Source organism: Apteryx rowi, unplaced genomic scaffold, assembly GCF_003343035.1.
Source record: "Apteryx rowi isolate R43461 unplaced genomic scaffold, aptRow1 scaffold_67, whole genome shotgun sequence".
NCBI lineage: Eukaryota > Metazoa > Chordata > Aves > Apterygiformes > Apterygidae > Apteryx > Apteryx rowi.
Window position 1 is genome coordinate 2,279,272 of NW_020450949.1, and position 15,698 is coordinate 2,294,969.

Here is a 15,698-nt window from a genome sequence, read left to right on the forward strand (position 1 = left end):
AAAAAATCTGTCTGATCACCTGAGGTTTCCAGCTGTTTTTCATGAATATTTTCTAGGCTTTAATAAGATGCACGTTATGTACATGATTTTTCACAGCTGGCTGCTAATGAGGGCTATTCAAGTACTAAGTTCGCCTATAGGCRGCTGAAAGTATCTCAGCACTGGCAAAATCAGTTTTTAAAGATACAATCAAGCATCATCAGTGTTCTTAAGCACTAAATTGGAGGAATATAGACCATAAATCCTAAGTCCAACCATGTGTAATAGATTGCTTGTACTTTGGAAACCTCGATCTCCTAATCTTACAGTTTAACAAACTGAAAGAACAGATGGGACACGAGTCTGAGTCCGCACAGGAAGAACTCAGGACAAGTGAAGATATTTGCTGCTTCTATACAAGCAAGTAAGAATAGATACCAGATTGGCTTTCTGTAGGCAGCATTATGGATTTGATTGATGATTATTGTTCCCCACCAAACAGGTTTATGAGGACCAAATGCCTTGGTGTTAAACACCTTACAAAAGCAACCCATGCTTATTATGCAAATTTCACTTTATTGTTACCTATAGCTTTGGATGAGGTATAGCCAAAGAATTGTTCTCATGAGTTTGTAGAACCTCACTACCTGTGCTGCCTTTCACTCTATATCCTCTTTCAGCAGTTTCATTTTGAGACTACCAGATATCCATCGTTGTTCCAGTTCATGCCCCAGGAACAGAAAACATTATTAAAAATGCAGTTGCAAAGACAACTTTGTTTAAGGTTTGGGGGGATTTTTTGAAGAAAAATAACACCCTAAAATATATATGCTGTTGAGAATCTGATTGTGATGTCAGAATYAGAATGAATCTTCACATTTGTAAATCAAATGGTGTAAGATAGGAAATAGAATAAAATTATTGATCATGTCATTCTTCAGAGTAAAAGAACACTTTTAAATACCTCAGTAACTTTTTACTCAATTACTGACCTTCTTGCAAGAATGCTGATTTCAACTGCCCTTGTTGCTCCTTTCTCTGAACTCCTACTGTAGTTGTGCTTCTGCCATATGTTTTCTTCACATCCGCAGCCAGGCTCTTGTTCTGTTGCATGACATCCTGAATGGAGCACAACAAACCAATGCTTGTGCAGTGTTTGTAAGTGCTTCCGGCCCAAATTTGGATGCCTCCCTCCCATGGATCCCTGAGTACTGTACTACAGGAGTATAGTTATACTAAACATTTGCAGCTGCTGTAGGGCAACCAGTGATTGCTGCAAAGTGAAAGTTACTAGCTTAGCAGTTGGCATGCACCGACCATTGTGGTCTTATCCACACCTTGCACGTTCGTTGTATTCGTCTGCAATTTCAGGTGGTGGGGAGGGGATCTGCTTTTTCACCTTGGCTATCAGTGTTTGGATGGTACAGAAGATTTTCAAGAGAACAAGAGCAGAGAGGCATTTATAAAATGAAAATCCATGCTGCTAGGAGCCTTGACTTCCATTTCTGTTACTGATAATCTTCATCTCTTTCCTTACCTTTTTAGACAACACCCCGYACGCTGATCACATCTGAATAAGAAATGTCCCTCTTTCCCCATCAAGACTGGATGAATGAAGAGCAGAACTGCTTATTATTAAACTTCTGCTATTCGACAGTGTAGGCACCATGAAATAAATTCCATTTAGATGAATAAACGAACACATCATTAAAGGTCTTATGTGGTGAAACAAAACAAGTTGTTAAGGCAGTTTCTTTAACTTGTAAGCAGGAGGATGAAATTCATGTGTACCATAGTAAGTTAAATCCACACACTGATTTTCAAAAATGTGAACACAGATAAATGTTAAGTGCTGTGTGATACTGTCTTCTGTTGAGGTGCATTAATTTAATGAGTACTGCTAAATCAGTTGAAAAATGATCTGATTGTGAAACTTGGTCTTTTCAAAAGAGACAAATAGGCCTTTTAAACATTACCAGCCCTTTTACATGCTGATTTGACACAAAAAGCTTAAAACAAGCCCCTAACTTTCTAAAGCTGTCAAGTTGCATGTGCTTTCTAGCTTTAGGGATAAAAAAGCTGCAACACCCTCCAGCCCAAAACTAAAGTGTTACAGACTGACTTTGYGTCTAGAGAATGTTAATGAAATTTTATTTGTGTTAGACACAATGCAAGACTGATCTTGGCAGATCACACATTCTGCTTTGCTGATCTACCTTTTTTTCTTCAGAGATTCCAAAAATATTGTAGGGTTACTTCAGTGCATGTTCCAAACCTTTTTTTCACAAACCTCAAGGGCTTCTCATCGAAATTATGAAAATAAGCAGCGGAGATCAGAGCCAGGATGGAAAATTGAACAGTACTTTTAGACAAAACACACTGAAGATCATTTAAAAAGATTTAATCAGAAAAACTAAGCCCCCACCCCCAGTCCCCATTGCTATGTCAGGATCAATCATTAGCTATAATTAGCCTGATACTTTGATATTTCAGGGTTGAAATGCTTGTGGCCAAATGATACTAATATGAGAAGCCAAGAATGCCTTTTGGGCCCTGCAATCCACAAGTTAGCTTTCCAGGGGAGAGTATGCACTAAGTAACGCACACTTTCAGTGTGCACTTTGCTGGGAAAGGAAGAGAAGAAACTATATTTTTGAATGAGACCAGTCAAGAGCAAATTTTTGCTGCAGTATTTTCAGCAAGACTTTAAACAACCTCAGTCGTGAAGTAGGGCTATCTTACTTGGAAAAGTGTAGAGTTTACCTTTGTCTTGTTCTCTACAACATTCACTGCTTTGGCTGTAACAGAATGGATTAGGCATCTGTTCTGCTATTAATTATATGGATTCCCCCAAGAATTTTCATCTAGAGCTGTCACTGGCCCTGCCAAGCAAAGGCACCACTTCAAAACTATGCATGTACAGTGCATTACATAACCATAGGATGCCAGTCTCTACCCATGTTTTGGTGGACCTGAGAAAATTTGAGCAGGATCCAAAATGGCTACTACTTTGAAAAAGAGTAAAATTAAATGTTACCCACTAAAGAAATTTTAAAACAAGAAGGGATAGAATTAACCATGTTTGCACACCACAAACTTCTAGACAACATGAAAAAAGTGTTGTGTTACAGCTAAATAGTCAACAGCTGGAAGGTTAAATGTGTTTATTTTAGCAGTGTCAGGTGGTTTTACAAACAGATTTATAGGTTTTGCACTATACACAGAAGAATTATTATAAACGAAAGCAAAATATCCTCTCAGAAGGGACTCTATGCATCCTGAAAATAAAATTAAACCTCTGTTTCTCTTTAAAAGGCATCGTAGTAAACATTCTTCTCCATCATTGATAAAATGTGCATCTATAATAAATGACATAATTCTGGAAGTGGGGGAAACCAAAAATAAAAAGGTGAAAAATGGGGAGGAAAAATGATTATTTTGTTTAGGTTGGTACTTAATTCTAAATATGTTCATCTAAAAAATTTAAATATATCTTTTTAAAAACATATCATTGAAAATTTTGTACGGCAGTGCAATACAGAAAAAGTACAATTCATCCAAAAGGTGCTATGTACAGCAGCATTGTTAAAATACCATAAAGAAGAGGTGGTTCTGTTTTAAAGGAAAGACTAGCATACTTTTTAGCCACTTTGGAGTTGAAGTCAGAAGATATTTCCTGTCTGTTTTATTAATTCCCTTCTCTTTCTTGGCTCCTTTCCACAGATTAGATTTTGAAACAAGGAACAGTCACAGTTCATTTTAAGTGCCTGTATGTGTAATATATGGGCAGACATAGATACATGCATACACACACATATATATGTATATTTATAAATATAAACAAACTCAGTTAAAAAAAATCATTGTTTTGGAACATGGTGAGAGCTTTCTTCTTCAAAGAGTGAGGCAATGTAGATTCTTACTGAAATAAATAGGTCCAAGATAGAAGATGGACTTTATTTACTTTCATTTATATATTATTAATTCAGGAAATAATTACACTGCAATTTTGACTGTCTCCCAAAGAGGACACTCTCAGATGCCTCACATTCTTCCAAAAAACAAAACAGAACAGGGGACATGATTTTAACTCCAGCAAAATTTACCTTAGTTGTTGTTAACATCACAAAAATGTTTACCAACTATGGGAATCAGTCACTGAAATTAGTAAAGAATGTGAGTTTTGCACAGTGTAAATTGCAAGTGCAAAGCAGTGGTCACAGATAAAGGAGGCCAGATTGAAGGCTGGAAAAAATGTAAAAAAAAAAAAAAAAAGATGTCAGATCATTAAGACTGTAAAAATACAAGCCTTTGATTTCATTTGGTTGTTCTAATTCCACAGACTTGACAAGTCTAAAACATTCATCTATTCTTTTGGAGTCATGATCTTAAGTACCTTTACCATCAAGGGAGGACCAGGAAGTATTATGCCATATGAGGACATTCTGTGCCTCTTAGGTACTTTACATTTTGTCTTGACAGGAATGTAAACATCACCTTATTCAGTGCTTCTCAGAATTACAATTTCAGCATAAAAAAGACCTCTGTGTCAGTGTTACAATCAGTCTGGTTCTTAGGCTGGGATGCAAACACAGTAGGAGAAGCTACATCCATACAAACTCCTTTCACAACACTGCAGGCTCCCTCTGGATTTCCTCTCTCCTCAATGGGACTCCCACTGAGCTGGACCAGGCTTTGCAACCGCTGTCTCTCCTGAGCTTGTTTGGCCCTGTTGGCAATGTACCGCACCCTACTCTGACTCCGAGATGAAGACCTGCGAAGGAGTCCCAAGCTCTCCCCTTCCTCTTCTGATTCCGTTGGATCAAGACTGGTGGGGGAAGTGATATCATTTTCCTGCCGAAAGGCAGTCAGTTTCTTCAGCTGCTCAGTCAACTCATCCCGGGATTTGACTGAGGGTCTCAGACCTGAGGAGCGGCGCTGCTCCCGCATTGACCGAGTGACAAAACTCTTGCTGATGCTCCGGTATTTGCTTTCAAAAGTGCACACGATATCATCAGAGGTAAGGTCTCCAAGACTTTTGGATTTCGCCTGGCTATTCCCAACCTTATCTTGTGCTTTGGATTTGAGAGAAGACTGTCTGAGACTTTCCATGTACAGCCTGCTCCAGGTATGCCTTCTAGGGATGGATGAGAATGCATCTTGAGAACTCCTGGCAAGAGGCCGAGGGCATAATTCATCCACTGGCAGCTGGCCAGACCTCAGATTAGGATTGGATTTGCTCTTGCTCACCACTGGCATCTCATTAGCTGATGCTGTAGCAGATCGTGGGCGCATACCCTTTCTAACAGCAAGGGGCTCAAAATTTTCATGACGGATGCCAAGATCTGGGAGGCTTTTGCGAGCTAGATTGGGTAGAGAGAGATCTATCACAGTGTCATTGGAGGACATGCTGGAAGAGGAAGACATGCTGTCACGATGACTGCTGCAATCTAGTTTGCTCCAGATCCGGTCATTAACAGTGGCATCAAAATATACTTCTGCTGCTGGAGACAGGCTACTTGGATTTTTTATTAAGGCTGAGGAGTCTGACATCTTGTGACTTGCACTCTTTGACTTCCTTACTAACAAATAAGAGCTGGTTTGAGAAACAGAAACAGCTGGAGCCTGTGCAGCCTGGGCTTTCCAGAAAGCACCTGGAGGCAAAGCTAGCTGTGTGCTGTTAATCACATTCTTATGCTGCAGAGGGACAGCTACTGCACCAAGCTTTTGGCCTTTAGATTCAATGATGCTTTTCACATCTGTTAACACCTGACCTGGTTGGTCATTTTGCTTCTGGCAGTTTTCAGCAGCTTGGTCAGCAGTCTTACCCACTGCAACTAGCAGCCAGGCTTGTTGAGGATGCACTGCTAAACTAAACTGATCTTCAGCATTATTGTATGCCTGTGTCCAACCATCATCTTCTTTGAGACATCCTGCCATACTTGTTCTCTCATCCTCTTGGACTAATATACTTCTGTTAGCTGTTGCTGTGGTTACCTGCACTTGGTCTTCTGCAGTCACATTTGTTCTTTGTTCTTTAGTGTGTAGAGGTTCTTCAGGCTGATTGGATGGGCTACTTTCTTCTGATTGAGATTCAGTGGAACGATCAGATACAGACCCTTCTTCAGAATCACTGTATGGAGCAATGGGTAGAGGGAAGACGACGCTGGCATGTTGGTTTTCATTGGCAATACTGGGCTCTTCAGTGATAGTTTCTAGGCTGCATAACGAAGTGACTGACCTCTGTATTGAGAACTGGCAGACATCTAATTGGGAGATATGAAGGAGACAGGAAAAAGAAACAAACAAGAAAAACAGAGATACAAGGTTAATCAGTTATTACCAAATGCAGCTTAGCTGAAGATTTATCTTTACATAATATCCTTTTGTTTTTAAAGTAGCAGTGGAAATGTCAGTCATGGTTTTTTAAATAACTTTTATGATTTCAAATGCCAATACAGGCAGTAAAAATTTCTGCTCATTCAGTTTGAGCTATCCAACAGCCATGTTGCTTTTGAAAAATCTCAGTCCATGCTTACTAGCAACATATTGTTTTCTTGATTGTGCATATTCAAAGAATGGTACCAGCCAATTTCTTAGCGTCCTTGTATCCCTTCTCAGAACTTTTCTTCCTCCATCATCCAGCACCACTTGAATTGTTTTATTCCTTCCATCACTCAAAAATGGCAGCATATTAGATCATTATCAGAACATGCATAATCAGAACATCACTGATCAACCAACAGATGTGATTCCAATTATCAATTATGCAGAAGAGAAGTAGCATAGGACTTCTGAAGTGGATTACAAGTAAAATGATTTGTATATTTACAATGTACTGTAGTCAATGTGCCTTTTTTAAACTTTTAATAGAGTAACTTTATTTTCCTAAAAACGTTTGTTATTTCTCTTTCAAAAACTATACACAGATGCACACTCCATGAATACCAGGCTGGCAGTATCTTCCTGAAGAGTCAGTACAGCTGCCAAAAGGATACTCCAGCTGCAGTGTTTATACCATGTACCCTAAGACACAAAGCAATCATGCCAGAAGGACTACTTTCCACATCTCTAAACCACAATGCAAGCATGCTTCAAGAACTAGCAAAGCACCACAAAGAAGCCAGACAACAGCCTCAAGAATATAGGAGCAGATAATCATAAGAAGCCAGGAAACAAACAAACAAACAAACAAAAAGGCATACAGGCAACAAGGTGCTTGAATCAGTGACACTCAATAGACAGTTACCTTTTATTTGCTTGTCCTTTCAGTTCTTAACTAGACAGAGAGAGTGTGCATATAGAATAATAGGACAGAACAGAGGAAAAATTCCAGTTAATGTAGGGAAGGCAGGTGCAGATAACAGGATAAATTAATGGGGAGGGAGGGAAGGGAAACAGACAGAAATAGTCACACATTTCTTGTAGGATCCTAGGAATTTATGCATTTATTTAACCAAACAGAGCACTCAATGGAATCCATAAAAGGATTCGTATCAAGTCCATTTATTTTGTCATAGAATTAGAAAAATAAAAGACAATTTTTGCTAATTTTCAAGAAAATTTTCATAGCATTAGTTTGAAAATACCAGTGGTTTTGTCCCCACCTGCCACACAGAAACTGGTATAAAAGCTACAATTCAAGCTGCCCACAAATAAATTGTCCAAAATATATCCATCATCACTGGAGTTCACAAGGCATTACTGCTGCATAAAGCTGTACCACTCAAACGAGACAAAACAGAYATCCCACAAAAGAGATGGCACATTCATAAGTCATAGCAGGCATAAATATATCTGCTTCCCTTGAAGAGATGCTCATTATAGAAACTGATAGTCCACATTCACCTAGAGGACTGGTAACCACAGTAAGACCAGCCTGGTGACTTACTGCATGAAAGCAAAAGCTTTACCCAGATGGACAAATCAGAATCAGTCTTACTGACTACTAAAAGGATTAAGTATTCGAAATAGCGTCACTTCCTCTTTCTTAGCTCCTTTTCTCTCAGGTAAAATTCTTCCTCCCCTGAAATTAATGACAAACCTTCCACAGACTGTACTGTTTCAGAATCAAACATTTGTACGTTTTCTTTTTCGTTTGTTTTCCTGGGTGACTACCTGCTTGCATAACACCACAGCTGTAATAATAGAGAAGCAATACACTCCACAGGCAGGAGTGGGGGAAGGAAGCCATCCTCCTCTTCTCCACATCCCTTTTCTAATGCCCTGGACATTCGTCTACATTACAAAAATATGCTGAAAGCATACTTGGCCTTGCCTTTCACCACCGGTATTTCCAAACCAGTCTACTGACAGAAAGCCTAAAAATGGAGACAGCTATTTAGTGGCCTATATTCCATTAGCTGGAGTGTGAAAAGGGAAGAGAGCATCTTGATTGTTGAAGGCATATGTGCACATAAGCAAAATCCACCATTCACACAACAGCAACCTTTTCAATACCTGTATGAGTATTTGGAGGAGTCCAGAGCTGATCAGACTAATGAACTCTCCTTGTCCCCATCCAGGCTAGGTCATCAGTAAAGATGACAAGGCAAAATACTGGAAGCTGTAATGCTGTTGCCATAAAGGGGACAAACTAGAGGCTATAGTTTCCTGTCTCATAAATCTGGCACTTTCTTTCAATGGAATGTTAATTATGAAATGCATCCATATTAGGCTAACGTTATTGGTTTCCTTGGTGTCTTGGCCTAAGGCACTAAAATAGCAGGTGGATGGGGAAAGCAYGCTGTTTGCGCAAACACAGTGTTTGTCACTGGGATCATCAGTATCCAGTCCAATTGATTGTTTCACTATTTTTAAGGTTTGCTGATTCCATGCTTGAGAAGTCAGATGGATTTAATTAAATTTCAAGCATATCACAACATTTATTTAGCAACTTAGAGGGCTGGCAGGGGACCTGGCACTAATAATGGGAAATGGCTCCATATGTCACAATACTCAGAGCTTATGAAAAGCCTAATGCCAATAATCTAAGCGCAGGAAGGGTTCTGCTGCTTTGGTTTAATTTCAAGCCATGGGAATTGGCAAAATTCTTCCTCCTCTTCCCCTTACCCTAGTGTTTTCCTGAAAGCTCAAAGCAGATATTGGGAAAAGGATGTTTAAAAAAAAAAAAAAAAGATTTAAAAGGTGAAATAAAGAGGAATTGCAGACATCCAGTAAAATCAAATTGATTCAATATATAGAATGTTTCAAATTTCTGTATTGGGTAGTCAGAATCAACTACTAAAAAAGGAATTACATCTTCAGAAGCACTGAAGTGACTTGAGTGTTTCTGAAAATGTAACCATCAATGTCCAAATTCCTTAGACAACTAAAGTGSGGGGGGGGGGGGGGGRGAATTTGAAGAGAAGCTATTACAGTCATAGACAAAAGCTGTATTTCTTTATTCCCTCTTCACTGTTCTACAAAACAGAGAAAATGTAGTCAAATGCAACATCCCTCCTGCCCCCCAAATCAGGAATAAAACTAACTAACTAGGTTCCTTATTACAATATATACTTTGATTTCCTCTGTCCAACATGTAAGTTTCAAATATTCTAAAAAGGACTAGCTATAAGAAGTTCCTATTTTCCGTATTTGCAAACATATGGTTCATGAGTAAAGATACAATCACATGATCCAGGTGACCACACGCATACTCCTAGCTTGAAACAACTGTAAAATAGAATGTTTTAGCTTAAGCAGCCTTCCTTTAAATGGACACACATTACTTTGCAACTGGGAAATGCTAACAGCTTGCGTAGCTTGGCTGATGTCAAGTAACATTAGCTTGCATACCTTGCTTGATTTAGATTACGTAACTGTGCCCTCAGGTCACAGTCAAATCACAGTGCATGACTGGGGATTTATATATTTAAGACCAAAATGGTCTGCTATGTTCATAAAGTGTGATCTCTTGAATAAGACAGACCAGAGAATTCCATCCAGTAATTCCTGAACTGATGTCAGTAACTTAAACACTAAATGGCAAGTTCTCTGATGAAGGGACTGGTTTGACTGTTAGCAGAGCACGCACTTGATTTTAGTTCTGTTGTGGTTATAACTCAATGAAATATAAATACTGATAAAATAATGTTGTTTGTTAATATGGTTTTCCCACATTCAATCTCTACTTAATGCTCTGGTTTGGATCTTAAAATTTACTTAGTATCATACCATATTCACTAAAAAAAGAAGGAAACAAAAAACCTTCAACAAACAATCCAAACATTCATGGACTATTGACAGTTTTACTATTGGAGATGGTTGGCTAGGCATGGAAAGGACTCATCTAAACTAGACACATCTAGAAAAAAAATATGCTTATGCACAAAATGTTTCTCTTTCATTGCCAGGAAAAAAAAAAAAAAAAAGCTCGATACCAAAACAACACACAGAAGCTTCTAAGGAGAGATGACATGCGGAAGGTGAGGCAATGATGCGATCTACGGTGGAGAAGGGTGAAGAAAGTCTGTTCTTACCAGTAAAGAATATAGGGGATTTACTTCGAATTTCCTCCAATTTTTGAATGAACAAGGCATTCATTTCCCGCTGTAGGGTGCCCACTTGCCTTCGAGAAGTTTCAGACCAGCGCTTGGGGAATTCTGGGCTTCCAAGGCTTTCTAGACTGCTGGAATTGGAGGATATGGAGCCACTGCTGGCTGCAACCAAGTTCACAGTGCTTCCATACTTGCCACCTGATTGGCACTGCCACCGCTGCCGGGAATGAGCCTTCATTCCATGACATTTGGATTCAGCAATTTTCTTCCCTGAGGTCACCAAAGACTGGCTGCCCCTTATTAGATCACTGGCAGTTCCAAAGCTGCTGCAAGACTGCAAATCTGATTGCGGCCTTGGCTGATCTTTAATACCCCAGTTTTTTAGTTCTAACCTCTCTTCTCCAGTTATACTGCTATACTGATCATGGTGAAGCATGTCTTTAGCAATAGGCCTGGTAGGATGCTCACTCCACTTGCATTCTAGATCTGGGCTTTCTTGCGAACCAATCATGCATTTCATGCAATTGGTGGCCACTCCAATCCTACCAGAGCYGTTGATGGTGCAGCGTGCAAAGATACTCTGCTTCTCACTCTGGTGCTCCTGAAGACAGACCCTGTTGGACCTCCGTATGGGTTCACTGAAAGCAGCACCCCCTTGAGCACAACTTTGGCTTTTACCTTTGCCAGAACAATGGGCCTTACCTTTCAACCCTTTGCCATGTACCTCCCCATTGGCACCATCTCTGGGAGCTGGTGATAGACAAGCACTTTCTGGCATTTGCTCAAAGCGAGGCTGTGAGGTGTCTTCCACTTCACGGTCTTCACTGGCCCCTTCAGAGCTGTTATCTTTGGTGTCAAAAGCAGTTTCTGGAAACCCTTTCTTGTTCTTCTTCTGGCTTTTGGTGGGTGCACTCGCTGTGCGTCTCAAGATGTGGCCACTAAAGGAATGTTTGCGATGGAGCTGACCAGCAGCACGACTGTCCAGAGATGCCTGTTTTGGATTTCTGAGAAACAGGCCTTTTAGACCCAATGTTTGTTTGGCCTGGAAAATAATAAAAAAAATCCTTAATATAAAATGCAAGCCTCTTCCTTTGGGCAATACGTACATACACACACACGAGTTTCCTGCCATATTCCTACCATCAGCATGAGAACTAAACTGAAAATAGGGTAGAGATTAAAAAAGGGAAAAAAAAAATCAGTAACAGTTTTGCAAAATTTCACATCTGCTTTTTGCTGAACTATGGTTTTAGATAAAATTTTCCCCCAGGCTTATCCCTGTATTTGTCATCCTTTTCTTACTAGCACATAGCTACTTACAAGGAAAACACAAACATTAGATATTGAAAAAATAAAAAGGGAAATATTTCATTCTATAAGGATCTAATTCTGAAAGGTGAAGAGTTTTTCAAAGTGTGCTAAAAACAACAAAGCTTGGGATATTCATAATGTCACAGATTTCAGACTCTTACAACTACAGTTCAGGTAAGTTCTTTTTAGCAATACATCTTTCTGTTTTGTTTGTTTGTTTGTTTGTTTTAAAAGACACAAAGCCCTGTGAGGTATGGGTCAGTTTTCCAACACAATCCTGCCCCAACACTTTCTTCCTATGGATACGTAGCGGAAACCAGAGAAGGCATGGGAAACGAACTCACTACTGGAATCCAAGGATAAGTGGAGACTTACAGATTTGTTGCAAACTTAAGTCTTTATTCTTTAAAGAATGTAAGCTACTTGGAAATGAACATAAATCTACTACCAAAGCAAATCTCTAGAAAGTGAGCATTTACGTAACAGTCACACAAAATGTAAGCCAGCCCCTGAAACCCCATTAAGAGGCAAGTCTCCTGGACTCTGAAAGTACCCAGCTGGAATAATGATACTTCTCCAGAGGGCAATCTGGAATAGTTRAAAGAGGTCTGAAGGGATTGCCATTGACTGTATAGGCAGAATACAGAGATGAACTTTCTAATCTAGGCACTTAAAGCACTCACACAAAGTATGTAGTGTAAACGATCCCTAAGAATGGCCACAGAGGAATTGGTGCAACCTAGCTACTGCATTGTGAACTTGCATTCTAGCAAGTTGCACTCTACTAGGAAATCTTGAATGAGGCTTATGCCTTTAAATCATACCGTAATACAAATAATGCTACAAATACTACAACTCAATGTTATCTTAAATGGTCACTACATGTTTTCAATAAAATAAATCACCTGCAATTTCGGAGACTCAGATACATTAGAATTGGGCCAATTAGGATTGCTGAAGAATTAAATTAAATTAGAAACCATAGAGCTGAATTCTCTGGCTTGTGCAAGAAGTTATAGTTGTGCAGAGCTGGGCATCAGATACCATCAAATCTAATTTTTGCTGTCTCTTAAACTGGAGATAGTGACTAGCACTCACACTTTGCACAAGAAATTTGTAACATACACCAAAGGGCCCAGCTCTGGAACAAAACAGAATGCTCAGGGTAAATGAGGGGAAGAAACTGAAACCACCTGTGCCCTCCCCCCTCTCACCCCTCCAAAACACTCCAAGCTATAGAAATGGAGGCAATTTAGAAAAGATATTTTAAAATCATTTTAATTTTACCTGTCATGCAACATGAATTTTAAATGACAGTGGCCTTTTAAGCTAAAGAATATTCTTGACTTAAACAATACAGATAATAAATGTGATGTTCAAATGGAGCTCTACATTTTTTAGGAATTGTTGAGGAATACACAGTGGACGTAAGAGTACCATATTTTGTTTTTCAGTATAAAGGTGATTAGCACTTCAATTGAATAAATGCTATCATGAATAGCAGTTTAATCGTACACATCACAAATGATCTCTAAACATTTCTCTTTCTACCTGTGGGATTACATTTTGATCATTTCCTACACTTGATGACTTCCAACACTTATCCAAAGACCGTCATGTATGTTTTCATCACTGAAGAAACATATTATAAACAAGCAAAGTTAGTCAGGATGATAATACAGTACTTTATGTACTGAAGTATATACTTACTGAAATATTAAATATGCAGAATTACTGTCAGGAGTTTCCCACCATCATACAGTTGTTTAACATTTCAGTGAAATTGAGTTTCAGCATTCCTGTAAACATTCCAGGTGTACTTGCCAACTTTTAAAGCAATAAGCTGTTGCATAATAAAGAGTAGGCTTGTTTTACTCTGAGTGTAGAGCCTCATATACATATGTCGCATAAAGGAGAGAAACAGGTGTTCCCCTCCTGATCTGCTTCTCCTCCTTTGTTCCCTTTATGTCCCAATTAGATCAGACTCTTTAGCAGCTGTAGTTCTCTTCCCTATCTTGAGCATAATGAATGAATGAATGAAAACACTCTCCAAAGTATACAACCCTATGATTGAAATACATTGTAAGAAATACGTGATAAATTTGATCAACATCAGTGCTTGCTGGCATCCTGCTGTCAGTTCAATTCCTTTACCCTGTGATGTCACATGTGAGGTCACATTTCTGCAGTGCCAAAAAATGGCAAAGAAATGTCTCATTTAAATTACGGTGGTTTATCTTTCACTCCCAAATATTTGACCACATGCTCATGCATTTCATTTTTTGCTTTGTAGGACTTAATGGATAGAAATTAGTTGCACTGTACAGCGAGCCCAGGTTGAAAGCTGTTTTTATTCAGAAGTGTCCTGAGCAATCTGGTATATGGAATGACAGCTTATTGGTCTGATAGGAAGCCCAATGAAAGCATTCAGAATATTATTTCAGGCTCTAATTGACTGAAGCTTAGTTTTCCACATGCCATGATCCAGTGTGAGCAAGAAATGACTAAAAAGAGAACTAAAACAGCCTTTAAAAATATGTACAGGGTACRATAAAGAGGGTAGGGATTAATTTTTCCCATTAGCTGATGAAACAGTGCAAATAATGAAAGGCAGAGGTAGGTTAAATATTAATGTAGGTTAAATATTAATAAAATTTTTGTGAGAGCCAGGCTACTGAATAACCTGCTTGGATCATTCTGGATTCACTTTCACTAGAAAGCTTCAAAACCAGATTATGCATTTGTTAAGGAGTGAAGGAAAAAAACAACCTGGTCCAATTGAGACAAGTTGGCAAGTACACAGATTTATTCATATAAAATCATGCAATATAAATAATTGCAAAACATGAAAAAACAATTTCTCTCTCTCGCTGTTTCACACACACACAAATAATATCTAATAAAAATAAAAGAAAGAAAACCACTGACGGAATGGAGGATGAGCAGTGAAGGGCCCCAGGTATTACCGTTTGATGCACCTTTGTTAAGCCAGCCATTACTGCTTGAATCAATGGACTGATTCAAGAACCCAAATCAACTACAAATTTGGTTAACCTTACAAAAAAGGTTAAAAAAGAGAGCCAGTTAGAAGGAGATCCAGAATGTCTGCTTTCAGCCTCTACTCCAGCTTTTACAAACCACAAGGGCTACTTCATTCTTCAATCTTACAAATTCAAACACTTCAAAGACTTACAAATCAGCACAAGAGGCTTTCCCACAACTTAGCAAACAGTTCACTGTTATATGTTCTTTTCAGGTGGAGAAAGTATTTTCAATTACAGTATATCAGAGAAAAGACAGTAAGAGACTTAAGGAAGAACGAAAAGGAAGGTATAGAAGGACTTCTATCCTGGATCTGCTTCATAAATGGAGGGCTCTCTGGCTGATCAAAGACCCGACAGAACTGACYGAGTCAAACGTCACAGTACATGTTATACGATTTGAAGCGTATCAAAATGCTAATAAGGAAACATTGATGCTAATGAAGTAACTAGTTAGATGCATGCAGGTGTATGGTGGTCACTATGCCTCCCTGTGATAGGAGGGGGTACCTTCAAGGCGTCTAAAAATGCTCTGCTTCTAAAAGTAGACTTTTTTGACATAGAGAAGCCCACTGAAATCACAAACAGACAGAGTAAAAAGACAAGTAAGACACACAACAGCGAAGGAGGATCTCAGAGATACACACATCTAGAAAAACATGAGAAATTCCACAATACATGAATAGACTACAGAAGAGAGAGAAACAAAGAAGAGTGTCTTCAGGAAACGATACAATCTATAAAAAGAGATTTCAGATAAGTAGAAGTTAAGGTGAAAAAAATCTAAGATTCTGCCTTTGCGATTTCAAATTACTGTAGAGGGCAGAATATCTACATTTAGAAAAAAGCCCCAAAATGAAAAAAAAAA

General features: G+C 38.8%; 1 protein-coding gene across 1 annotated transcript in view; it reads right to left on the minus strand.

Moving 5' to 3' along the window:
- Positions 1-3,837: 3,837 nt before the first annotated feature.
- Positions 3,838-15,698, minus strand: part of PLCH2 (phospholipase C eta 2) — a 151,822-nt gene continuing 139,961 nt past the window's right edge. Inside the window, exons 23-24 of the mRNA XM_026085468.1 lie at positions 11,181-11,520; positions 3,838-6,245 (exon numbers count right to left, since the gene is read on the minus strand). Of these exons, the coding sequence (XP_025941253.1) occupies positions 4,498-6,245; positions 11,181-11,520 (2,088 nt within the window). The 3' untranslated portion in view covers positions 3,838-4,497. The remainder of the gene's footprint in view (positions 6,246-11,180; positions 11,521-15,698) is intronic.